This window comes from Enoplosus armatus, chromosome 22 (assembly GCF_043641665.1).
Source record: "Enoplosus armatus isolate fEnoArm2 chromosome 22, fEnoArm2.hap1, whole genome shotgun sequence".
Lineage (NCBI taxonomy): Eukaryota > Metazoa > Chordata > Actinopteri > Centrarchiformes > Enoplosidae > Enoplosus > Enoplosus armatus.
Genome location: NC_092201.1, coordinates 12,072,248 through 12,099,726, shown reverse-complemented (window position 1 = coordinate 12,099,726; position 27,479 = coordinate 12,072,248). Strand labels below are relative to the sequence as shown.

General features: G+C 41.5%; 1 protein-coding gene across 1 annotated transcript in view; it reads left to right on the top strand.

The window, feature by feature from the left end:
* Positions 1–27,479, top strand: part of tafa5a (TAFA chemokine like family member 5a) — a 126,830-nt gene that overhangs the window by 65,094 nt on the left and 34,257 nt on the right. The window contains exon 2 of the mRNA XM_070929074.1: positions 10,915–11,064. Within this exon, the coding sequence (XP_070785175.1) occupies positions 10,915–11,064 (150 nt within the window). The remainder of the gene's footprint in view (positions 1–10,914; positions 11,065–27,479) is intronic.

The following is a 27,479-nucleotide window of genomic DNA, read 5'->3' as shown; positions in this document are numbered from 1 at the left end:
ATTTTGGTGGTGTGAGGAACTGGAGCAATGCTCATTGACATTTAACACATCAGGGTGATCTGCACTCGATGCTTCACCTGTTTAATGCTGCTCCGACATCTGCCCTACTGTTCTGGTTTGAGTTGCCTGTTGAACCGTCATTAACACTGTACAATAGCTGAACTGTAAACTGCCATTTTAGCATTAAAAGAAAATGAAAGAAACAGCTACAGGTGAAATGTTTCTCCAGTTATATTCGAGCAATTACAGCAATTTGGGTACAGCAGTTGTCTGGAAGCATTAATTAGGTGTGTGTTAGCACGTATGATATTCCAGAGTATCTGTACACACAGATAAACGTGCTAAAAATCCCAGGATCCCGCATCTATTTTTCCTGGGAAATGGGAACAGATTTTGGCGAGAATTCCCAGAAAATAGCGGATCTCAATTTCTGGTACTGAACCTTAGTGTCATATACTGTCAGGCCATATCGTGCATTAATTATATACCTGGAGTAAGATTCTTTACATTGCTTTATTCATTTTGAAGCAGAGCGACAGTTCAGAGAGGTCACAACATATACATTTGTCTTGCAAGGAAACAAAGAACGCCTTTCTTCAAGTTGTTCCATTTTATCTTCACTACCCACAGTCTAGCAGCTCAACCTGACCAATCACAGTTATCGCGGCCTCCATGTCTGTAGACCTTGTTGCCTCGAGCTGCAGTTACATTTTTGAAGAGTTGCACCTCAGCTCTGGCAGTCCCTCCAGCAGAGCTACTGAGCCTCTGTGACACCCTGATGCAGGAACACAAGTCCATTACTCTTTCCATGTTGGACGACTGTGACTTGTGAGGTTAGCTTTGTTTTCCTCCTGGCCATCACTGTAGCTCTGCATTCTCTTTCACGTCACGTTTGAAAATCTGTCAGTCCTCTTAACACAATCCAAAATATCCTCACAACAATGACTGAACCTTTTAGAGGTGGGTATAAAGACTCTCCTTCTCAACCAAAAAAAAAGGTGCTTTGTTCGATTGATATTTTGCTGGCAAAGAGCCGGAGAGGTTGTAAATTGTGAATGTCCCGCCCCCTGCTGAGTGCCTCTTTATGTGTGTGTGTGCGCGTGTGTGTGTGTCAGAGAGAGAATAAATGGAAGATGGAGAGAGAGCAGGACAGAACAATTTCTGAGAAAAATAAAGCACAAATACAAAGAAAGCAAGTTTTTAAAGTAAAATGGCAACTGCAGTTAAGCTAGCCGTCACCTACACATGCGTGAAAGAACCCATGCATGTTGCATACAGCGCACACACACAAGTAAAGTTCACACACAACTTCACACACGCACTTGCAGATGCTTTATTATAGATTTTCACACATTTCGAGCCCAGCCGCCTCTGATCAGGAGCCTAATACAATCTGACATACCTTGCTTCTGTCCCCCAAGGGTGCAGAAAGAGAGGAATTATTGGACTTTCACACGTTCACCCAGGGGTCTTTATTGTGCAAAATCATAGCAACATTTAAGGAACTTCACCTTATCATCATTGCCCTGTTGTGATGTATTCTCTGGGGGAGGAAAATATGCTTAATTGCAGCAGTGAAGTGGCACTGGTATTCGTGTGTGTGTGTGTGCGTGTGTGTGTGTGTGTGTATGTACATATGCTTTCCTGTGTTACCAAGGGTTACTGGGGTCATTTGTTTTCCCTTTTCCCCGCCATTTTAATTGATGATCATTCATTGTTTCACGCCAACACCCTGTTATTAAGCAGAGTTCATTATTCTAAAACACTAACGCTGGGGAAAAGGGCGTCTCATGGGAAAACACCATTCTTTACGTGCTTTACACAAGGTCACAGTGGGAAAAAGGGGCCCGAGCTTCATTATGAAAACCCTATTAAGCTACACGGGAGCTCTGTTGAATTACTTTTAATCACAAGTCAATGCAACAACAAAAAAACATGCATTAAGTTGATGAGAATGTGTCTCAAAGCCCCTGTATTCTGAATGCAGTTGAATGAAAGTATGGGTGTCCTGGGACCTTAGTAAGATGTTATTGATGAAGCTTTTGATTATTTTTTGCAAGATATCGATGAATTGCTTGATCCAAAAAAACAAAACCTAAGAAAGCAGTAAAAAAGGTCCATTGCAAGTTCCCAGAGTCCAAGGTAATGTCCTTAAATTACTTGTTTTGTCCAAGTCGCCCAAAATCCAAAGATTTTCAAATTTGAAAAGGTTGTAAAACACAAAAACTTGAACCAACAAACCAGCATTTTTTTTAATAATTAATAATCAGTCTTCTTACACATCCACCCACCACTATCTAAGGAACATAGAAAATAGGTTTTAAAAATACAAAACTGAAGGTCAACAGGCATGTTAGCAGCTCTGTAATGCTAAATGCTAACGTCAGCATGCTAACATGCTGATGTTTAGCAAATATAATGTTTACCATATTCATCATCTTAGTTGTATGGGTTAGCATGCTAACATTTGCTAATTGGTGTTTAACACAGTGTAAGGCTAAAGGCTAATGTTTTGGACACATTAAAACCGAGGCTCTCTATTACCCTGTATGTTTGATAAGAACAGAGAATTATTTGTAGAAGGCAGAACGTGTAGGCAGCAGAGGAGGTTTAGTTGTTGCTGTGGTTGCATGGCAACATTCACTTAGCTAATATGTGTGTGTGTGTGTGTGTGTGTGTGTGTGCGCATGTATGAGACAGAGGGAGAGAGATTGAGGTCTATCTTGTGGTTATATTTGGCATTTATATGCTGCATTTGTGCTTATACTCTTTTATGAGTGCATGTGTTTATGTTTTAGTGCGTGTGTGTGTGTGTGTGTGTGTGTTAGTGCGTCTGTGTGACTGCTGCTTGCCCAAGCATTTTAGGAAAAAAGGGCAGAAAAGGAAAATCAAATCACTTTTCAGAGTGGCTCCACAAAGCAAGCGAAGCGCTCAGACAAGCTTGCTTCACCCAAAATAGATCGGCCAGACCGCAGCTCTCTCTTCCTCTCCCTCGTCATGATGAGAGAGTGCTCCCAATGAGAATTGTTTCCAGAACTTTCTCTGACTCATGGCGGCATAGGCAGGGTATTAATAATTTCAAGGCAAGCTTTATGATGAGTTTTTGGTCACTTTATCAGTGTTGGAGGGGGAAATGAATGTCTGCTGTAAGTCGAGGCAGTTTGAAGGGAGTTCAGTTCTTTCCAACAGCAATCTACTGCACAATGCAAGATAGTGGAACATTATCTCTAGCTTCTTCTTCTCTCATTTAATCATTATTTTTCCAGTGTAGGTGCTGGCTTTGTTTAAAGTTAGGCATCAGAGATAGTCGAAGAGTAAAGTTCAAGAAGAATTAAGACGTTATTTTATGTTTTAAAGGCGTAGTACGCTTATTGGCTTCCTTAATGACGGTCAAATGAGAGGATCATTATCACTTTCATATCTGTCAGGTCATAATGAAGCTAGAGCCAGCAGCCGCTTAGCTTAGCTTAGCTTAGCTTAAAGACCGGGAACAAGGCGGAAACAAAGCTGAGCCCCCCGTTTCCAGTCTCTGTGCTAGCTAAGCTAACCAGCTGCTGGCTCCAGCCTCAAACTGAACGGACAGATACCAGAGTGGCAATCTTCTCATCTAACTCGGCAAGAACGCGAATAAGCATATATCCCATAATGTCAAACCCCTTCAAAAGTATGGCTGCTGCAGGACACATCTGGCCTTCCTGCCACTCTGCATAAATCATTGTGCTCACTGATACTCCTTCATCAGTTGTAACCTGATCAGAATTTATCAAAATCAATCATTTCTATTCGTCCCACCACATTGCTTTGAACTGGAACATCATTTTTCACACATGTAAAAATCAAGGACGCGCTGTCCCCTCGTCAAACTGCTTTCAATCACCATCAAGGTTCAGACTCCAAATAAATTGGAGTCCAAGTAAGTGGCTGACTTCATTGTTTCTGGACCTCAGTCTCCTCCTGTGCAGGTCGTTTTGGAGATTTGGTCCAGGCCCTACATCATCCGACTGCCTTTTTACCTAAAGCTGTAATTTCATCGGATCCGCTCTCCTTCCTGTTACACCACATGCTGTTCAGTTGGCTCTTCCAGCCTCTGATTAGGCTTGTTAAAAGGATTCATTTAAAAACTAGCCTGCCAGGCCTCAGGGTAGAGGGATGACATCAAGTTTCTACTAATGCAGCGTTTGGATCCAAAATGGGATTTCAGACTCACAGACTTGGCGCCGGACTCTCCTCTCTCATTCCGAACAGCTGTAGCGGGCTGGAGTGATATAGCATTTTAGTCTGGCAGTGTCTAACATGTACACACACGCGCGTACACACTCCGTCGTCTCCAGCAGAACAGATGTGATGCTAGTTTCCGACTACATCAAGCTGCCATGTAGTGTTTCAGGGTTAAGTGGAGAATATGTGGAAAAGAATTTTGTTGTAAGCGAGGCTTTAGCCATTTCATGCATGGTTTTGATGCTTAGAAAAGAGCATGTCCATGTCTTGGCGTCCTTATATTTCACATTGCCTCACAGCCAAACACACTCAAGTTATTTAGCTCCTCAGAGGCACCATGACAACATTGTTTGCTTAATACACAAATCAATATGTTATATTTCAGCATTTAATGTTCTTCACTTTACACTGCATATTTTTAGCCCTGCTTGCGAGATCACAGTGCTGTAAGGATGCCTTGGTTGGCTCAAACCGCATTTGGTCTGGCTGAGTGTAAGAAGCAGCATGGCCCCCATGAGCTGTTAGCATGGTTTTTAAACTCTTGTCTTGTTAATAAATTGTCCCCCGTCAGTCCACTCTAAAATCTTTTAGAAATGACGTATTCGTCAAGCGTAAAGCCCACCTGTGTTGGAATGTTTTCATCAATACTTTCTTATGTAATCTCATGACAATAAAGGACAGAATGAATGGACAAGTGAACCACAATGAAGTCTCGTTCGTCTTAACTGCCTGCATGGATCCGGGAAAGCACACAATGTAGTTCCTGATCCATAAAACAATATCATGCACTGCCCTCTTCTTCTTTTTCTTCTACTGCATTTAGCTAGAGTACTTGTTGCGCTAATAAGCACCAGTGCTGTTTCGCTAACATTGCAGGGCTTGGAATGAAAAAAGTGCCCCCTTTTTATATTCAGACGACATGAAAATAAAGAAATAAAAGACAAAACTTTTCTAGTCTAAACTAAAATGCCTTCACTTTTTGTTGACTAAAACTAACAATAACAAAATGTGACTAATATGTATTTTAATCAGAAGACTGATCTAATTAGAAATCAATCATTACCTGGTAGTTACACAGCCAGTATCAGCTGAAAGCAAATATATTACACCCACTCAAAGAAGAATACATATAATTTATTCGGATTGTGGTGTTGATTTACCATCAGCAAACATTTCTTTGCTATTTTTTGGATGGGAGCCCTCATCTTTCTTATGTGTGCTGCCACGAGTCTTACTGTAAAAGTGAGGGCTAATTAAAAACTCTTTCTATTCAACTGCAAATTCAGTATCTTCAGTAAATTTCATGGCAGAATGCATTTTTGTGACGAATTTTGAAGGGCACTCAGAGATACTTTGGAAATAGCTGTTTCTTGTGCAGCACAGTATGCAATCTCAGCGTGACTCCAGCACACTGCAGATTTACAAAGGACAAAAGAGACCATACCTACCTCTCCTACCAAGCCTAAACCACACGTTTTATAAATATCTAAGCATTTGATTCAGCAGATTGAGACTCTAAGAAGCAGCTTTTAGTTGTAGTGGGATCTCTTGAACAGCAAACACAAGAAAAATTTTAAAGAATGAACAAAAAAGAGCCTCTCGGGGAAAAAAAAAAGACATGCTCTCAGACATCTGCGCAAAAGATACAGGGACTAGAAGGGGAAAAAAAATGTCATGTCTCCCTGCGTTGTAGCTGTGCTGGACATTCATCAAATGGCAGAGCAATTGTAATGTGCTGAGGAGCGGGAGGAGAAATAATAAAGCATAGGAGCATGTCAATAACATTACGTTGTATTAAGCCGTACGCTCTGCCACACGAATCCATCTTCTGCCACAGTCAGAGCTTTCATTTCACTCTAGGGTGGCCACACATACATTTTAATCAGCCATTTGGCTGGCCAAGCTGACAACTGCTCGACAACAGAAGCTGATAAGGGTGATAATAAATCATAGCGCTACTGGTACAAGCTTTGGGTTTGTTTCTGAGGACACCTGCCAGTTTTAGATTTTTCCCACTATTCATGAGGCTATTCCAGGAAACAGGATTACTGTTTCCTCTCTTCACAGTCCAATTTCTTCACGGGATGCCTGTGAAGAGATTGGACTACATCTTGCGTATTTGCATGTGTAAAAATTGTATATGAAAAATACTATGCAATTTTAATTCTGAGCAAAAATACAGAAGTTTCTTTCTGGAAACTGCCTTGTTGGAGCTGTGAATCCTGTTATATTTTCTAACCTTTTCTGCAGGTCCCTCCAGGCCAACAAAAACAGGAATACTCTTGTGTTGGGGAGGTTTGGTTCAGTTCGTTTTTTTGGGTTCTTTTTTTGCTTTGTTTGTTTAGTTTTAGTATGTTTAAGAGAGGCAATGTACGTGGTATCCCTGGCACTGCGCTCTGGAGGCTGAGCCACGGGGACGCTTGGAGCAATTTGTTTTAGAAAAGAAGGAATGGAGTCGACTCCTGCTTTATTGGGGGACTGAGACCAGCTTGTCCTCAAGTTCTCTCACATAATATTTGGGAAGACTGCAAAACATCTAGAATGCTTGCAGCTGAAATCAACTTGTTTAAAACTCTCGTTCTCTTTTGCAATTCTCTACGGACTGATGTCTATGTCTTCTCAAATACCTGAGAGTCACACCTGAAATATTAAACATATGAAGGGCACATTATGTTCATCCTGCGTGGGGAACTTGAATCAAGAGTCAAGATTAGATAAACGTATTCCTCAGGGTCATAACACTGATACATATTTAGTGCTAACTGTTTTAGCCACGCTAGCAGCATGGTTACAGAGATAGCTATGTTGGTCTGTTGGTCTGAGCCAGCAGCTCTGAATTTTCATTTATCTGGTGAAATAACTCAACATCTGCAGAATGATTCTGCACTAAAATTTTGTACAGATAGTCATGGTTCACTGAGGATGTATACTTAGGACTTGGGTGATCCTCTGACTTTGATCCTCTGACACCTCCCTATGGTTGACATTTGTGGGATTGAGTGAAATGTCTCACTGGTTTTGAGTGAAACTATTGGAGGGATTGCTATGAAATTCATGTTCCTCCCTGGATTAACTGTAATAATGTTGGTGATCCCTTAATTCTTGTTGAAAACTTGAAAACTGATGTGTAGGTGAACTGATTTTAGTATCATTACAGTTTGCCATTTTTACCTCGCAAAGTAGTTTAAAAATTTCAACAACAATTTTGATTTAAACAGTTGAGTTTCAGCATTTTGAAGAAACCGTGATTAGCAGCATAAGTAGCATAAAAAATAGGCTATGTGGTCCTCATCATTGTGGATGTCACCTGCTGAAACATTGAAATGAAATTTACATGTGAAGAATTTTCCTCAATCCGACATGGGCCTACAGTATGTACACAATGCCAGCACATATGCTGCAACTGAAATATTTCATGAGTCAGAGCATTATTTTTTCAGGAATTTTGCTTTTATTGGATAGTCACAGCTGCAGAGAGAGACAGGAAAGGCGGGAGAGAGAAAGTGGATGACATGCAGCAAAGGGCCCGGGCTGGAATCGAACCCATGCCGCTGCAGAAAGGACTCAGCCTTAATGGTACCTGCTCTACCAGGTGTCTTTTTATACTGGGTTTAAAATGAGAAGATTCTTTATTGTCCCCATATAGAAGCCAGGACAGCTATATAGAAGACAATATACACGACAATGCGAGACAACAACATGAAAATGTGATTAATTCAGTCTCCCGGCAGCTGCAGCTGTGACAGTAAAAGCAAGGCCCCTGTTTGGTGAAATGTAGGCAATTAATGAGCTCTATCGAGTCAAGAAAGAAGAACAACAGAGAACAACGTCAAATCAGCCAAAGTGTTTGAGCTTGTTGACTTCACACATGATACCTCAGCGCCACAGCGATCCGCACAATTACATAAGAGATCCAAACAGTCTTTTCAGCTTCATACAATGGAAGAGCTCCAAAGGAGAAGGAACTGACAAAGAGAGGAAGCAGGAAGAAGGCAGCGAGGAGATGATCTGCAGAGATGGTGGGTGGGGTAGGATGCAGGAAGTAAACACGCGCACGTACACACATGAACAGATTCGTGTACACAGACACACACACACACAGGAGCTTACATGACAAGTCATTATCCTTCATCACCCAGAGAAGACAGAGGAGTTGCAAGAGGAAGGGGAGGGAGTTAAGTGAGAAGGCATGAAGGAGAGAGGAGCAAGCAATGTAAAGGAAGAAAGCAGGACGGAGGAAGAGGAGGAGAGCAGTAGAAAGGGGTGGTGAAAGTGGGGGGGTTTGGTCTTGATCTCCCAAGTGTAAAAGACATGACAGATTACGTTGGCATGCATTTTTGAGCAAAGGCATCTAGTGTTAAGACATCTTTCTGCACATTTGTAATCACTTCTCCCGTCTTCTTAGCAGTTGTATTTATAGATACACACAGATGCGTCCCACTAATGTACGGCTAGTGGCTCTGGAGTAGTCACACTACAGTAGAGCTAGAGATGGCTTAAGATTAGTTAAAGTCTTGAACATTGGGAGCACATTTATGGTTGAAATTGGCCGCTTTCAGTCAGTATGTTTACTTTTAAAAACACAACCTAGTTATGCTCTCGACACATTTTTTTTCAACATTAAAATAAATAAATTAGTATTGATTTAAAAAGAAAAATTAACAAAACAAGTAAAAACCATGTGTCTCTAATTTCGGTGATTTTACATTTTTAGATGAACTGAAAGAAAAAGTGTTCCTTTATGTGCTTACAAAAACATCCTGAAAAAAACATTTAAAAACACATTGCATTATCTGAAAATGTACCGTCACAAAGCTGAAAACAGGGCTGCTTTTATTAGCTCATGAAAAGTTGACATGTTGGAGATAAACCCGGGCCGATGTGACAACGATGTGATCTAAGTTTAGGTTGAGTCGGGGTCGAACAAGAGTTCAAATGATATGCATGCATGTTTATTGAAGTGTAATAAGTGTAAGTGTTTGTGTGTCTGGCAATATGTCAACGTGTGGGGAAAATAGAAAAACTGGGGTGACTTTTCAAACTATATCCATATACAGCAGAATGAGATGTCACTTCTCTCAGTGTCAGCACAGAAGACAAAACATAAAAGCATCACACAAAGATAAAAATACATAAAAAGTGTATTGGTGCATAATATCACCAGTATAGATAATCATCTAAATATTACATTTGATTATGTGGTACTGTTCTGTAGTTGTGCCTCCCATACCCCTGAATTCCCACCCACCCCCCTATGTGATGTGATATAGATTTTCTGTCAATATATTCCCATATAAATGCAACACTAAAAGAAAAAAAATCTAAGAGACACTGTAGAAGTATAGCTCATGTTGCTAAAGTTGCATTCAGTTTGTGATTCATTCATTTTGTTTTTGTTGCCCTGAAAGAAACATTATGGTAACCTTTAAAATGGCTACATACTCTATACACACAGACATTTTCTGGCCACCACGGGCACCAGTGTGTGGATGAATCCTGATAGATCCCCATTACCCTGGGTGTGACCCCTCGCAGCTCAGTTCATTAAGCCAGCCACCCAAGTGTTCGGGACTCAAGTCCAGATTTAATCACAACTTCCATCCTCTTGCCAATCACAATTAGATCCTGATAAGCCTCTCCAGGATGGCACCCGAGGGCCTCCACACACAGACAAAGGTTAATTTGCGAGCAGCAAGGGCCCGGCTCCAAGGCCAAAGGTGACCTGATTGAATACATGGAGGATGTGTGTGTGTACGATGGGGGGGCTTGGCAGCAATTACAAAGTTCATCAGTATTCATGCATTTCATTCATGGCTAATGGGTACATTACCTTCAAAGAGGTGTGCTGATAGGATGTGGTCCTTAATGGGAAATAGCCTGAGGGTAGTTTTTAGGTAGCGGAAATTTAAAAGTAATTTCTTCACCATTGTCTTTTAAAATCCCTTCACGCATGCAGTTACATCTGTGAGCTGCTCAGTACCACACCAGTGTTCCTCTGTTGGCTGAGCAATTCCACTGGAGCTGTTCAGGGTTCAGGAACTCGGGGTCAGTCAAACCTTAAAGAGCCCACATCTCTTCTGACATGAATGTGAGAATGTGAGAACGGTATCCTCACTGCATATCCAATGTGGTTAAAGAATGGAATTGCAATGTTTGTCTCTGCCTTTCACGTATTCCAACTAGCTTGTCGCTAGCTTTTTGTGTAACTGGCATTAGTAGGTCAGTTTGTGACCTTCATGACTCTGCAACTGACTCAACAGAGTCTTGGAAAATGAAGGGAAATTTCAGTGTGTGTAATTATCCTGTAAGTGCCACTTGTGGCCACAATGGCCGCCGTTCAGCAAAAGTTAAACATCCGTTTAAAGTCTCTTTAAATGGATGGGCTGTGTCTAAATTGTTGTATTAGGTATTCAGAATTAGAATGAATGTCCTCGCCATGTATTAAAGTCTTGCTAATAAACACAAGCACAACTACAGTACTTGCACTCGTGTCAGTGGTTCCTGTGAGACCCACCCACGTCATGTTTGTGCCGTGCCCTGCCAATTGAGCTACAAAGGATTATGAAAAATAACAGAGCTACACCACTGAACATGTGCTGAATCCAAATTTAACAGAAGAGACAGACTAGTTTATTTTGCCCTGTTTATGATTTCATCTCTCTGACCTCGCATTCTGTGGTGCAATGTCATTTCCAGGCCAGCTGGCAGCGGGGACATGCGAGATTGTGACGCTGGACAGGGACAGCAGCCAACCACGGCGGACCATCGCCAGGCAGACGGCCCGCTGCGCCTGTAAGAAGGGCCAGATCGCTGGAACTACAAGAGCCAGACCTGCATGTGTGGACGGTAAGAGGAGGAGGAGGGGGGGGGCACTTCAGTGAAAACCACTCAAACATGAGCACGTTTTTTTTTCCTGAGGCTTGTTTGACTTTTTACATTGAATCGTGTTGGTGTTGAAGAAACATGAAGAAAACGAAGTGTAAAATTCAGCCATATCAAAGGGTTGAATCATGTCATCAGTCACAGGGCGCTTAGGGTTTGGCGGTTTTTAAATAGGGGCTTAAGGTGGATAAACCTACAACGTGGAGCAAAGTGGATCACATGGCCGTCTTTGTGATGTTAGTAAAGCCTGCAACAAATCAATTTACAGTTGAATCATTTCTAAAAAGTGGCTGCGGGAGGGGGGGGTTCTAAATCCCCCACCAACAGATGGGTTTATATTTCATGGAATAGTGGCACTATTTGTGGAATAGTGTCGGTTTCAGCACAGTTAGAGTTGCTTTTGTATTATTTATAATCATTGTTTAGAGATTAATTAATTAGTTGATTGACAGAAAATGAATTGCATGCACTATTATGACAGTAGATTAATCATTCAAGTCTTTTTTTGTTAAGCAAAAATGCCAAAAACTCACTGTTTCCATCCTCTCAAATAATATTTGCTTGTTTTCTGAGCCCTTTACGATAGTAAGCTCCATATATTTGGGTCTTGGACTGTTAGTCGGGTAGAACAAGCAATTTGAAGTCGTCACCTTGGGCTCTAGGAAACTGTGATTTCCTAGAGCCCCCATTTATCGCTAGCAAAGCCAAAGTCATGATGAAATTATAATTTTCAGTGCACATTTACACTCAAGGATCTTTGGAACAAAACATTCTTCAAATCCAAATATCAAAATCTGGTCCCACACTCTGTCAAGAGTTAATTATAATAACTTTAAATAACTTTATTGAATTCTTTCGTGGAAGCTGTCACGTAAATGTATTATAAATGTGTTTTTCGTTACTTGGATACATTATATGTTCTTTATCTAAATACAGCTGTGCAAAGATCACATTTCCTACATAAAATGTCATTATTGTCACCATTCTGTTAAAACCACGTGTCCCCAAAACATCAGATTTTCAGATGAGTTAACAGGTTTGTAAATGGTTTATCGCTTAAGAGGTAGAAGAATGATCTCAACCCATAAAGGAACACTTAATTATTAAGTTTTATTGTAAAAATTAAGGAAGGAGGAAGCGTCTCATTAGTGGTTGCCATGGCTTCCTCACATACTGTAACATCTAATGGGGAAGAAGCTCGAGCCATTTCTCTGGCTCCAGCTCAATGAATTTCTGAGTCTTCAGATGGGCTTGAACGATAGTGTGACTCTGGGTTTTCTTACATCTCTTTATGACATCTTCATTGCCGTCCCACTGCCTCTTAGGGCGCCTGTCACAGAGTCTCTCTCTCACACGATGTGGCCGCTAGCCCGGGGAGGGAGGGGAGCTTATGTGGGCAGGTGGAGGCAGAATAAACAGCTCTGTTAGTTAGGAAAGACCGGCAGTGAACTGAACCTTTTTGGATGTCTTGTTTTGCCTGTGATTCAACTGTGCCTTCACAGCTGTGTCTCTGATTGGAGGAGCTGCCTGTCCTCAGTGCGCCGTTCGACCGCTTTTACCTGCTGATCATCTGAAGAGGCTTTCCACCATGTGCGGGTGGACAGAGACTTATACCACAGATGAACATGACATTGGAGATTTGACCTTTTCTCCAAATTCAATTTCTTCCCACGGCCACACTGCTTCACACTGAGATTTGTGCGCTTCGTCTGAGTCCTGTAAAGAAGAATCTGATCTTGCGGATATGCCCACCTGCGCTGTGGAGTCACTTTGCTGTCCTCACACATGCCTCTTTTGCCAAGTGAATAAGTTGCATGGATGTTGCCTAAATCCACAGTATACAGATGATATCAGAAGGTGTTTGTCACAACGTGGGCTCCATGGAGCACTGTGACATTATGTGTGGGCGAGATACTCCTCTTTTTCTAAAGAGAGCTTAGGCTTATCAGCTGACTTTTCAGAGACCGGCGCAGGTGGATGGCAGTTGTTGGGCTTCGCAGTACAGCCAACTACCAGACCAAAAAAGAAATAGATAAAATGAACCTGAGAGGATGAGCTTAGAGGGAGAGAGGGTCCATTTTGTAATAGACAGTCAGAGATGATGTTTTTTGTTCCTTTAGGGTATTGACACATTTATAGACAAGCAGCAGTGATTTAAACTCGATTGTAGCCAGTGTAGAGTCTTTGTTAGGATGAATTTACGTCATTATAAATGACATGTAATATATTGTGGCTGCAGTCTTTTACTTTTGTATGGCTTCTAATTACTTACCTAAAATGCACAACCTGTCATTGAACATTACATTACCAAATAATCGGAGAATATGGGAAACTCTAAATCTCATATGCAGTTTTATTTTACATTGCTCATAATCATAATCAATCAAGTGGCTTGGTGGTTATTTGCACTGCAGGAGTCTGCTGGCTTCACCCTGAGTGTTCCTGTTTACTCCCACAGCTCAGAGACATACAAGTTGATTGGAGACTGTCCACTTGATTATTGTAAGCAGGAGTGCTATCTGTATGTTGTCCTTGCAATGAACTGGCCTCCTGTCCGGCTTTGGACACCAGTGGATATGGAAAGGAATAGTTTACTGTTTATTATATGAGTGTATATTAAAGAAATTAGGTGTATACAAATAGTGGTGCAGTTATACAGCGTGTCGCCCTCTGGGCAGAAGGATTTACCTTATACAGAAAAAAAAATGAACATGCTACAATCTTTAATGAAATCTGTGGTGTTAACTGTGCAAGGAGACTTTTGTTCCCTGACTTTAGCTTTAAAGGCAGTGCCTCCTTCCAGGCAGTGTACCGCCCTGGGTGAAGAGAGGAGCCGTCTTCAGGATAAACGAAACAAAAGCCTCTTCCCTTGCTGTCGTTCTATAACCAGCAAGCATGAAACGGATGATGGGTAAAACACTAGTAGCTAGTATTAAAGTTAACAAGGAGAGTGACCTGCCTCTGCTTTGGTCTGTGAAAACAAAAAAGTCGATTTACTCAAGTACTGTACTTAAGTACAATTTTAAGGTACTTGTACTTGACTATTTCCATCTATCTACCAAGACACCACTACACCATTATGAAAAATACAGTATTTAATGTTCAATTTAATATTTCTTTTTGAGAACATACATGCTATATACAGTATACTCTGCATGTACGCAGAGGCACTTCTATGTGTGTCAGATTCTAATTTATCATTTCCTCTCATATTGTCACATTGCTTCCTATCAAAAAAACAGACACATCCACGTGCGACACCTTTATTGCTCTTCATATTACAAAATCCCACAGCTTGATATTATTGCCATGCAAATCTGAGACGCTTGTCTCCACGAATGCAATCTTATTTGTTTATTCAGACTCAGGCTCTGCTCACTTCGGGGACTAGGAGAGAGAGAGAGGGAGAGAGAGAGAGGGAGAGAGAGAGAGCTGACATAAAAGACCCCAAACGCCACAAATGGGATTTCAATCAGTTTTAATCTACTTGAGTCCTTGAGGTTTGCTCTCTGTTGTAATATGCCTTTGCCTTGGCTGACGCGATCGGTGTCCTTCATGCCTCAGACTCTGCATCCCGTCCAGGGCAGGATAATCCATAGCTCCATCAGCGGTCTCACCTGGCGTCCAGGACAGTGCGTGGTAATGAAAACGCTGAGAGAGTGCTGTAGTGCCGTTGAACCTGAAGCGTCAACTCTTTGTTGTTGTGCATTTCCCATCTTCCAGCTGCTCCATGTGTGTTTATTGCTTTGAGGAGGTGAAAATGGGAGATAAGCCGACGACATGATAAGCTTTCCGTAGCTGCGCTGTTTGATGTGCGAGGCCATAAGAAAAAAGAAAACAAAACCTCCAAGAATCACATCTCTGCGGCATGAAATGCCGTCTCTCTCTGACCCTTTCTCTTCCCCCATTTCTTATTTTTTCCTCCCTCTCTATTGTAGACTTCGGCGGCTCGACCCATTTAAGGCCCATTTCGCAGCCTAGTGTTGCATAAGTACACCCTCTCCCGTCTGCAATTTCATGCTCTTGAGCCTTTTTACCTCTGTGCTTGATGACTTTTAAGAGAGCTGATATTGATTCTTATTAGGAGGGTGAGAGACCGAGAGAGGGACTATTAGAGAGAAACAGAGTTACCTACTCATGCTGGCTACAGGAACGAGTGACAGAGCTGCAGAAGGGGGCAACTCCAGAGACTTAAAGGAGCTTGTTGAGGGTCACTGGTTGTGGCGGTGATAGCTCAGCGGGGAGTCCCTGCCTGAGGTGAATGTGTTTGTGTTTGGTCTCATTTTGCTGGAATGCTGACATTGATGAAAGCCTCAAAGGTGACCAGTCATGAGAGGCTCAGGCCTGCAGATGATACTGTGAAAAACCATTGTGTACGTGCCCGGTTGTGTGCGAGAAAGAGAAAGAATGATACACTAACTTACTCAAATACTGTACTTTAATTAAGTATATTTTGAGATATTTGTAGTTTGTCCATTTCATGCTACTTTATACTTTTACCTCACAACATTTCAAAGGCAAATATTGTACTTTTTACTTCACTACATTTATAACAGCTATAATTAAACAAAGCTTATTTAAAACATATAATATAATCCATCCATTCAGTACAGAAAAATCTCCTTATCAAGTCATTTAAGTCTGCAATTGAGTCCTTAAATCTGCAATAACTGGTTTTAATGGCCACTTGAGGGCAGTGGAAACAGGTTAGGAACACAACATTGACATATCATCATATCACCTGCTCAGCAGGCAGTGTGCAGTGGGTTTTTAGAGCCTTTTTGCTGAAACAGCTGCCTGCTGTGGCCGAAAATGACACTATGGGAGCGGTGGGAGGGAATCAAAACAATACAGTTGCTAAAAGATGCTAAAACACTGTGTAAAACTGAAGGGAGCTGCAGAGTCGGGATAATTCTCTGTATGGTCATGACTAACACTATCACCCCTTTCACATTGTATTCACTCTGTCACTTGATACCTTGTTAAAAGTATCAGTCATAGCAGCTTTAAAGTCTTGTTTTCTTTAATAAAAGTGGAAAGAATCTGACAGTTTAGTACTATTTTCAATGCAGTTTCAAGTATTGTCTAAAACAGTTACATTTTTCATAATTCTTCTCAGACCTCTCCTTTTTAGAGCTTTTTTTTTTTTTTTCAACAATTTGATTTCAAACTAAAAAGTGGTTGTCTTATGGGACTGACTTCATTTGTTTTCAGAAAATATGGTTTTTAGGGCATAATTATATTCAGAGAAGTCTTCGTGAGCTTGGGGGTTTTGCAGATGAAACTGCCCAGTATATAGAATAGAACAACGACAACAGTAAAAGGCTACTTAGACATTAATTCATCAGTAAGAGTAATTATATAATGTGATATATGCAGTATGTATGTACAATATGAAATCATCAAAGGAGCCTTTTTGTTTGCACAATGACAATACTTTTGTAAGCTTTTGAATGCAGGATCGGAGTACTTCTTCAACACATAACTTGCTTTGTCATATCTGTATCTGCATTGCAAGCTATAAAAATGACGCTCTTCCCGCTGGATGCACATCCCTGGGTAGTTTGCACATGAGGGATTGTTGCAGTGAATCAGGCAGTGATAGAGACAACAGTATGCGTCAGGCTCAGTCTCTGGGCTATTAGACAGTACCAGAGCTCCAATCATACTGCATCAGCTCGCTGGTTTGATTTGATCCAGGGAGGATGGGAGGGGGCCGCGGTCTGTTGGGGAAACATGTCATGTCAGCTCCGGCAGCCAGTTAGCAAGCTAGCCGCTACCGCAGCGCTGTCCAGAGGGACCGGGACGGAAAAAGATGGTCCAGTGGTGAATCTGTAATGTTGCGCCTTCTCTCTATTTTGTCTTTCTCTTGGCCCTTTTCTTTCTTTCTGTTTCACACACACACACACACACACACACACACACACACACACACACACACACACACATGCACAGTGCAGACTGAAGACTGATGACCACGGGCTGCGGCCTTGTCAAAGGGAGAGGAAGGGGAGAGGGCAGGCAGATGGGAACCGCAGCCTGAGGTGGGTTGCTTCTCCTTGGGTGTGCTGGTTTGGAGGCTGTAGCCTCTAAACTGGAGCGGGACACAAATCACATGGCGCTTTTTATATACCGATCACACCCAGAATGCTCAACTCTCCCTGTGTGTGTCCCTTTTGCATCCAGTCTTTTCTTATTTGCACTGAAGCTGTTGACAAAACAAAACATTTTTTTCATTCCAGAAATCACTCATTTATATTTTAGTATTGCAAAAATATTTTTGGAATGATGATAGATTTTACAGATGCATTTTGACAACTTTTCTTGTTTCTTGTGTTAAAATAGATCAGATCTTCCATTATTGTCTCAGTATTATGTGTGAAACAGTTTTGCTAGCTAAAATATTTGTTTTGTTTATTTTTTTCCCATATCAGACATCATTTTGTAAAAAGTGCAATTGTGTCCAAGAAGTATATTTTTCATTTTGGCTTCAGTCTGATGTAACATGAGTCAGTATCTGTGTTATATTAATGGATATGTGAATCATCTATCAGCACCCTGTTGCCTGTGATTTGGGGAAATGCTTTCACCAAATAACTTCTACTTCGGTTATAGGAGCAGAAAACAAAACAAAAAGCACAAGACAACGTATGTTATAGTAGACAAAATAACAAAACAAAACCATTTCTGATGATTTCCTGGTGGTACACAAAACCTGATGGTAGAGGTTAAAAAATAAGAACAACTTCTGGAAGTAAAAAATCTATTTCACATTCCCTTTGTGAATTAGGTCAGAGAATAAAGTGTTCGTGAGATGAAGAAAGGTCTGGTCGTGCTTCCAGCCAGTGATATTTAAAGATTTCATTTGTAAAGCTAGGTTTTTAATTTAAGAACTTTAGGAACGTCAAGCACTCAAGTTATGTTTCATCATTTAAAAGACAATTTGTTTCATTTATATTATAATCAGCTACTTTTTACATGTAGGTTTTTGGCCATTTCCAGTGGTGGGCATTTCATTTTAGCAAATTAAGTAGGTATCATTATAATAGAGAGAACAAATTGCTGTAAATTATGGTTTAGATTTGTTGTTTCATTTTTGTGTACATATTTCTCTTTTACATCACATAAGCAAGTCATTTGGCTACACTCCCTTACACTGGTGTTTCTGTTTTAAGCGACAGGATCACTCAGAAACTCGGAAACAAAAAGTGTTGAGAGTTAGAAAAAGTGTCTCTTTCCGTTGCTGTTTATCAGAACTCCTCTCTCCTTCCCCCCATGCACTCCCTGAACACTACTGAGGCAACTTGTACCAACTGTCGAGCCAGCTTTACTCGGTATGAGAGAGAATGAGAACCAAAGTCCCAATCGAGTGTCTGTGTGTGTGTTTTTTTCTCTTTTCTGGGCCCTCTGAATTTTTGGAAATATTAATGCGGAGCTCTCCCTCCAGAGTGACTGGTATCAAAACAGCTTCTTTGTGGGTTTACGCGCACACACAAACACTAAGCCAGTTTGTGTTTTGCAGTATGACAAGCAGAAATATAATACAAAGAAATGCTTGTGTTTTCCCCTCAGGGTGAAAAAGCTGACGAGTGGTGCACATTAGCATAGAAATAATGCAAAGTGTCATGCTCTGGCTTTTGTTCTGAGGCAGAATTACAGTAAGTTTTCCATCCATTAACCTTGCATTATGTTGCTTTGTAGCCTCCCTCCCTGCTGAATTCTTCAATAAGGAAAATCTATTTTCACAGATCTTTAAAGAAATGACCTGTTTTTTTGATATTTATCATTAAAGGATGACTTGCAATCACAGCATACAGTATATTTATACACTGAATGTATGTAGAGGCACACACTTTTTTTAATCAAATGCGGCAGACACTTTGATTGCATTTATTTTGAAATGCATTACATTTATTTTGAAATTCCCTTTCACATACATCAACTCCCACAGATGAAACTGAGGTTTTGTTATTCTCAAAATTGTTGCCACGATGCTGGCACAGACTTTAAATGGCTGATAACTGAGCTAAAGTATTACATCATGTCTTACTTTGATGCCCACGATCATTTTAGCAAAAACAGATTTTTTTTTTCTCTCCAAATGATGGATGTTAATGCAGCCAAAGATGAATAAGTAGTCCATGGGATGTGTATGTGTGTGCAGGAGTAATTCCATATACATACATTGACTGTAAATATTTAATATCTCAGATGATCTAGCTCGTACAGATGCCATAATGCATCCAGGCGAGCCGTTATGCTCTGCTCTTAATGAAGCTGCATTACCCACATATCCCTTCTGCCCGGAAACCCATTGCACTCTGCATTCATAAATCTGCAGGCGCAAGGTGATGAAGTGGACCCAGGTGTTCCGAGGTTCTGAGTTGATGACAGCGTCAGAGGTTATTGATGCCCCATTGTTGTGCATCTTGCTCTCTGTGTTTTATTGTAATTAATCCGGGTCGAATGAGAAAGAGGCCGGTAAAGTTCTCTTGGAAAGTGCTCGATGAGCGTATGTGAATGTAATGAAGAGCAGTCACATTAAAAGTGCTACCTGTGTTTATCTGAAGCTTTCAGTCACATTTTTCCTGCTCTTTTCATTCTCTGCTTCTGCTCTGACGCAGAAAGTTGGTGTTACCTAAGCAACAGTGAAATCATTTATGTGTAAGTCTTGCTAAGTTCCTCGCTGATTCAATGCCAAATCATTCAGCTGAAGATCAACTCTGTACTAAGTGTTTATGAAGAGGGATGTTAGCTCGGTAAATTGACTTCATGTGATGCATCTGGCTTTCAAATGAGCCATCAGGCTCTTGTGTTGAAGTATTATGGAGCTCTTCATGGAGCGGGTTTCTCAGCAAGGCCAGCACACCAATCACTTGGTAAGCCCATCAGAGTCACCCTTACATCTCGGCCTTATAAATCTTAAAGAGCTAACATGTTTCAGCTCAACTGTCACCCACTCCCGCCTTGTCTTTTACATCCTCTTAGAACACACATATACATGTACTCACACTTAAATCAGCATGTGTGAACACATAAAAAAGACAGCTTCTCTCCCTTTTCCATGTCTTCATCACTGACACCACCCTCGTCAGCAGCCGAGGGCGTTGAGGGGGCCAGCGCAGTCTTTTGGTTTGGGCACAACGCAGTGCGCCTTCCTAAACGCCTGCTGCCTGTCCTCCCTGTCCCCCCCAAGTCCGCTCACCGGCGCTGCTGTGGTTGATGGTCCGTGCTGTCCCCCTCTCCACCTCGCTGGTCTAATTGGAAGAGAAAAGTTCCTCCGCCGTGAACGCATGTCCAAGGGGCTTTGTCTGCTAGCGAGGCTACGGGCTATGAACAATGAATTAATAATTACAGTTTCTACGGACCCCCTTAGGGCCGAGGCTACAGTTTTTGGTAACCTGTGTCTTAGGTGTATCTGCACTGCCTGTTAATCCAACACACGTTTCATTGACTAATTCCTGATTCCTGTTAATGGACTTTGGGTTTCTTAAGGTGTCACTCTTCTTCTGTCATGGTGGCTGACAACCCAGTACTTCTTGTACAAAACAAAACACATCATTTTTTGTGCAGCAAAGGATTGATGGATAAAGAGTAAAACATAAGCCTGAACATTAAACAGAAACCTGGAATAAATATAAAACATGTAATACAATATTGACTATTAATAACACTTCAGCGTAAGAAACTAAATCCTCCATCATTTATAGCTCAATAGTGCAATGTAAAAGTGATGACAATTAATATGCAATAATCACTTAACAGAACATAGCATGCAGCAGTGACGACCGTTGACTGACGCGTCTGTTTACATGATCAAGTGACCGTAAAATAATCTATCAGAACAAGACTGCAGAAGCTTGTGTTATCTCAGTTATCTTCTATTCATTAACTGCTATTGAAATCCGTGTTATTTTTTGCTAACTGCGCTGGTTATGGCATAAAAACAACAGCATACTGAGTGATAATACTAAGATGCCAAAAGGGAAAACTGAGAATATTCGATGAAAGTCCCACAATATTGGAATATAAATGTGAGAGTGTTGAATGATAACCTGAGAATGTTTAATGAAATGCAGTTCATGGTAGCTTGTGCCATGCAGGGCACTCTTTAACAATCTGAAGTCATGATGAAATACTGAATGCTTTTGCCAGTATATAACAAACCAAATTCAGCAGGCATCTTTTGGAGTGGGTCTTTCAAACCGTTTTAGCATCTTTTTGGTATCGTGTTGGCTAAAAATGTGCTTAATCATGTCAATTCACAGGAGGCTAATTTACAGCGCAAAGAGTATACGGGGGAAAAAACTATGTTGACATAGGCAACATAAAGATGTTGCTACAAAGCATGCCCTGTTTTTTCACTTCATTTTGCAGTTTTCCAATCATTTCCTTGAAATCACCTCAGGAAAAAATGACATCTACAACAGACTCCTGAAAATGCCACAACATGTACATGTTCCTCCTTGTGGCAAACATCAAGACGCGACATGTAAAAAGACAGCTTGTTCTCCAGTAATTCCCCGTGTTGGTCTAAATGTCGTCCTGTGACAACGTGGGAGAAACATGTCCGCGCCCGGATTGTAAAGTGGCTCTTATTGCCAGCTCTTGATGGCAGCTCAGACGAGGTGGGCCAATCATCTCTGGAGTCCCCATGCCATTTGATTTCTGCTGTCGACGGAGGGGCTGCCAAGACGTTCTGTGCGAGAGTTCACTCATTCACTCGCTCGCTCGCTCGCTCACTCACTCACTCACTCACTCACTCACAGCCCCGGTCCAACACACACAAGCCCATCTGGCACTGAGAGAGAAAGCGCTCTCCCTTTTTAACCCCCATTACTCACGAGGTGCTGATTCCATATGATGGGTGTCAGAGCCCTGCAGTGTACATCTCCTCCACTCTCCTGCACCCACTTATCTTCCTTTCATCTTTTCCTTGTGATTACAGTTACTTTTTTTTCGTCTTTCTTTTAAGAGCCCAAGGGAATCGGGTGGTTGGGGCCCCGTTTTTTTTTAAGTTGGATGTATGTGTGGATGGACGGATGGATGGATGCAGGATACAACGTGATGGACTGGCAACATGATATTACAGCTCTGCCGGGAGTCAAGGATCTGTGCTAGCTTTGACTGCCAGGGACGTGAGGTGAAAGTCAATAGGAGAGGGAGAATGGGAGGTGATCTGCACTAGTCTTTATTTATACAGTGTCAAAACGCAAGCAACAACACAGTGAAAGCAATTACGTTGCCTTGTACCAGGCTATTAAACTCATGTTGGCTAATTTTCAGTGCACTTGGATGTGTGCTCTAATGACAAAAGGCTGGACTGCATTGTTTTTACACATTTTTCGAAGTCATTGCTTCAAAGAAATGTGGGGACTGTGACTATGTGGCCTTCTCATGATTGGGAGGTGGTGTGTGTGTGTGTGTGTGTGTGTGTGTGTGTGTGTGTGTGTGTGTGTGTGTGTGTGTGTGTGTGTGTGTGTGTGTGTGTGTGTGTGTGTGTGTGCGTGCGTGCGTGTGCGTGTGCGTGTGTGTATGTGTGTGTTTGGTGTGTGCTGCAGCAAGAAGTCATTTGGTGGTCGGTGGATGTAAATATAACATGCTTGTGATTATTCTTTATCTTCCTCATTAAAGCAGCGGAGGAACAGCTGCACCAGTACACTGGGCAACTAAAGAAGGGAGGCACTCTATTGTGACTGAAATGATAAAATGCATAATTAGGTAGTCAATGTTGTGTTCCATCTCTCTCTCTCTCTTCCCCCCGCTCTGTCTTGTGCTGATAGGTGCAACTCCATGTTTCCTCTCCATTTCCAGAAATGATGTTGTTCATTAATGCAATGCGATTTCGGGCACGGCCCTCTCTCCTTCTTGTCGCCGCATTTTGTCTTTGGTAATTTACCTTTATTGGCTGGCTTAGCAATTTCATCTGAACATGGGTTCATTTAATAATGTATGCATCTAGCTGTTGTGTACCGTTCCAAACCCCCACCTGTAATTTGCCATGCAGCTGGGTGCACTCGGCTGGATGGATGCACCAGCTAAATGCAGGGACACGGGAGAACAAAGAAGAGGAAGGGAATAAAAGTGGAAGACGGAATCCAATTATTACAATGTGCACAAAAAGGTTATTTTCAGTTTTAATTTTGACTGTCCCGGGAACGGACGTGAATAGTTACACTATATCCACACCTGCCACAGTGTACGGGACCGTCATGACTCCAGGTGGCGAGCTGGCTCTGGCCCGCCCCTAGTTTAAAGGAATAGTTTGACATTTTGAGAAATAAACGTATTCGCTTTCTTACCGAGAGTTAGATTCATACTTTTCTCATGTCAGTACGGTAAATATGTAGCTTAAGCCAGCAGCTGGTTAGCTTAGGGGGGAAATGGCTAGCCTGGATCTGTCCAAAGCTAACAAAATCCACTTACCAGCACCTGTAAAGCTCACTAATTAACACGTTATATCTTGTTTGTTTAATCCGTACAGAAACCAAATTATAAAAGTGGCTTTTTTTTTTATCAATTTCAGGACCAATAACTACATAGAATCTCTACTGGTTGTCTGGCTGGTCCCACCTCCACCACTGTAAACTGCAAATTGTTGTTTTTATGGTCAGTTTTTGTGCTGGTACATAGATTTTTTTTTGACCACTGGATGGAGACAGGCTAGCTGTTTCCCTCTGTTTTCAGTCTTTATGCTAAGCTAAGCGGCTGCTGGCTCCAGCTACATATTTACCGTACAGATATGAGGTTGGTATCAATCTTCTCATCTAACTCTTGGCATAAACATATTTCCCAAAATGTCAAACAACTCCTTTAGTGTGTGTCTGTGCATCGTGTGTGTGTGTGTGTGTGTGTCTTCTTCAGTTTATACATGCCCTATGTCCTTATCTGTGCTGTGTGTGTGTGTGTGTGTGTGTGTGTGTGTGTGTGTCCTGAAACACAACTGCAGTCACCCTCCACTCTCATCTAATTGTTCTGCAAAGCCCCGCGAGGAGGACTGTGGTCACAGTTGTCTTTGTCCTTGGGTTGGAGCACCACTGGCTCACCTTGCCAGTAATAAAAAAAGGGCCAGGCCTTCTGTTAAGTGCGCACGCACATAAAAATGTGTGTGTGTGTGTGTGTGTGTGTGTGTTTGCGCTTATGCATGGGTGTTAGTGTGTCCCTCAGTAGGAGGACAGACATCATTATCCCCACCCTTCACACCATCCCATCCAGGGAAACCTTTTAATCTCCCTGTAAAAAAAAAAGATAGAACAAAATCAGATGAAGGGAGTAAAATAGAGCCCCCCCCCCCACTCCTCCCGGTGCATCATCCCTTGCCGTCGCATGGGGCCAATTTTTATAAGAGCCAGTTATGGGACATCACATGGCCAAAATAATATTAGTATGGTGGTGACAGGCATGTGAAGGCAAGATGAATCTGGGATAAAAATAAAGGCAAATGAATACAAATGGTGTCTCCTTCACCTAGAGGGGGGAATAAATCATATGTGGACTAATGTGGTGTGGTCTCTCTCCCTCTCTCTTTGTTGCTTTTTCGTGGTCACACACAGACATCCTCTCATCCTCTCTCTCTCTTTTAAGTAGCTTTTCATTCTCCGACTCACTTCATCTGATTAAGTTCGCTACAAAGTGTCCTTCTGTATTAATAATCTGCTTAGAGAGGAGGGGGTGTGGGGGGGGGGGTATTTACTGTATGTAGGTGTAAGAATGTCACTGTGGAGAAAGGCAGCAGACTTTGCTATCTCACTTATGTAAGGATGATGCCTATGTGTGATGCTTTAAATGTTTTCTCACTATTTCTCTGCTTCTGTGGTTCGCTGGTATCTAAACAACACATGCACAAATAAACCTCTCACATCACCAATGTCTGCTGAAGTGCTCTCCTGCTGTTGTACTATTTGTACTAGTAGGATATCGCGAGTGATTCAGTGCTTTTCAAGTCAGCAGTTTCCATTTTAACAACAGAGCTGCCATCTTAACCCGACCATCTACTATAAGCTGTGTTTTGACTCTCACAGTGTCTATTTTTGAGGTTTTTGGGGGCAATATCACTTGGAGCGCAAGTCTAAGACTAACCGTTGTAATAGTTAAATTGTTCAAAGCGTCCATGGAGTCAACTTACCTAATGAACCTGAAGAAACCCTTTAACATTAGACCATTTCACATTAATGTTAGCGGGAAGCATGACGTCCTTCAATATTTTCAGCATTTTGGTTCGACAAATAAAATACAGTTTGTGAAAATGAAGTGGGAAAATCTGTTTCAACATATAAAAAATTATTATGTCAGAGAAATGTATTATTTCTATGAGACGCCGCGACAGACCGACAAGCTAGCCTGGGAGATGGCCAAAGCTAGCCTCAGCCAGAAGCTAAAAACTACATTTACTTGCTAATTTTCTCTAGCTGTGATCTGCAATTGAATAATATCCACTTTGATGAACCAATATCTCGGTATTTCAATTTGTTATTTCACATAAAGAAGCTAAATGCAACCATGACAGAGAAAAAAGACACAGCTAAACTCCTGGTAGAGATTACTAGCTTAGCAGAGTTGCAGTAATGGTCGGCTAACTGCCACCTCAGCCTCTGACTCAAGTTTGGTTAAGCCACCTTTAAATCACATATACAATGTATATTTGTTTATTGTAGACTTCAGTATACTGTAAAAACACCTAACAAAGCAATAATCAGAATTAAGTTTATTTTCTTAAAAATAACTGGTTCAAATCATCAAGAAAGGTGAAATACTACATTTAGTTTGTTGAGTCTGTGTTGTCTTCTGAAGATTGTCCCAATACAGAGATTCTTAATCAGTCTAAACAGCATAAAATGAAGGCAATACAATCTACAATACAAACTATCTATTTTCTATGTGTTAAACCATACATTTCACTGCTTCTGTAGTTGCTCTTCGTGTTTATAGAGCAGTCTTTACAACACAACCTTCCTCCGCAGGTTCACGCGCTGGCACGTTCTGGCCAACTTGATGGTCCCTTATTGGTGCTAGTTATCCATGCAGTAATCCACATGATTCCCCACATCCATCTGCATGTGTTTTATTAATTCCATTAATTCCATAAACTCCATTCAGTTGCCCATCTTGATGATAGTGTGGATTAAAAATCTCCTGACACCACTTTGAACATGCAAACATGAAGCTAAGCCAACACATGCAAACTGGAGAGGAAACGGCTGTCCATTCATTTTATGAATGGATGATTTACAAGAAAGCAGAATGGGAGCATGTGAGGGCATGTTTGTGTCCTGGCAATTGCCTGAATTTCCACAAGACCTATCATGACTGGGACAAGGCTGTAAGTGGGGCCCAAGTGAGTAGTAATGCTCCATATGTGTCCCTATTTTGTGTCCACTTATAAATGTAGGCTAATGATTGGGCCTAGAAGTTGGAACCTCATGGGCAAAACTGAGTCTCAGGATATCTGTGGTTACCACGTGGGATGAACATGGGTTGCTTTAGGCTAATGTCTTAATTTACCTTTTTTTGCCACCAAGTCGCATGAAAAACCAGGTTGCTGCAGCGGTGGGCTAATGGGTCTGTGCTGTCTATTAGCATTTTAAAGCTTCCACCATCGTAAAGATGTTTGTTGTCAACCTGCAGTCCGATATTTGTCTGGATATTTGATGCACATTTAGCTCTTTTGGAGTGCACAAAATTGACCATTTCAGGCCCAGCCCCAGCTGTTCAACCCATATAGACATCATGACTGTTAGGTATACACACCGATGTCTCCAGAAAAGAAACTGTACACAATTCTCACTGAAAAAAGAGGTGAAGATAATGGATAGAACCAGTCCTGCCCCACAGGTTGGCATATACATTTAAACTATAACGACATGAAAATATCTATCACGTCCAAGGTTACAAATTGTGAGCCTAAGTTTTGAAACATTTCTTCATTTCCTACCGCTGCCGTTTTCCTCCATGAGAAATGGATAAACTGTGGTGTAATGGGACCAGGCTGGACTGATTTGGGGGTGCAGAGGGCACGTCTCGATTGATAGATGGAAGAGGAAAAGATAGAGCCTCACATCAGGTGATTGTGTGTTGCATGCACACCCGCAGGCAAGCAAACCTTGCTCCCCTCAAATCTCTCTGAGTCTAAACTGAGGCCAGAGGTTTGGTCCCAACGGGAACAGCACTTTGTATGAGCTCTTACCGTGGATATAGCACTTTAAAGGCCAGGGCTGTTGAAATGTGTTGTGTACCAAAATGGGCTTTTGCCAAATACTGGTTTTATATTCTCTGGGTATGTAACGGACTGCTGATGAGCAGAATGAGATACTTTTGAATATATATATGTGTGCTTTTACTGCATGTTTAAACATCAATATTTCATTGTCTATGAATTTTTG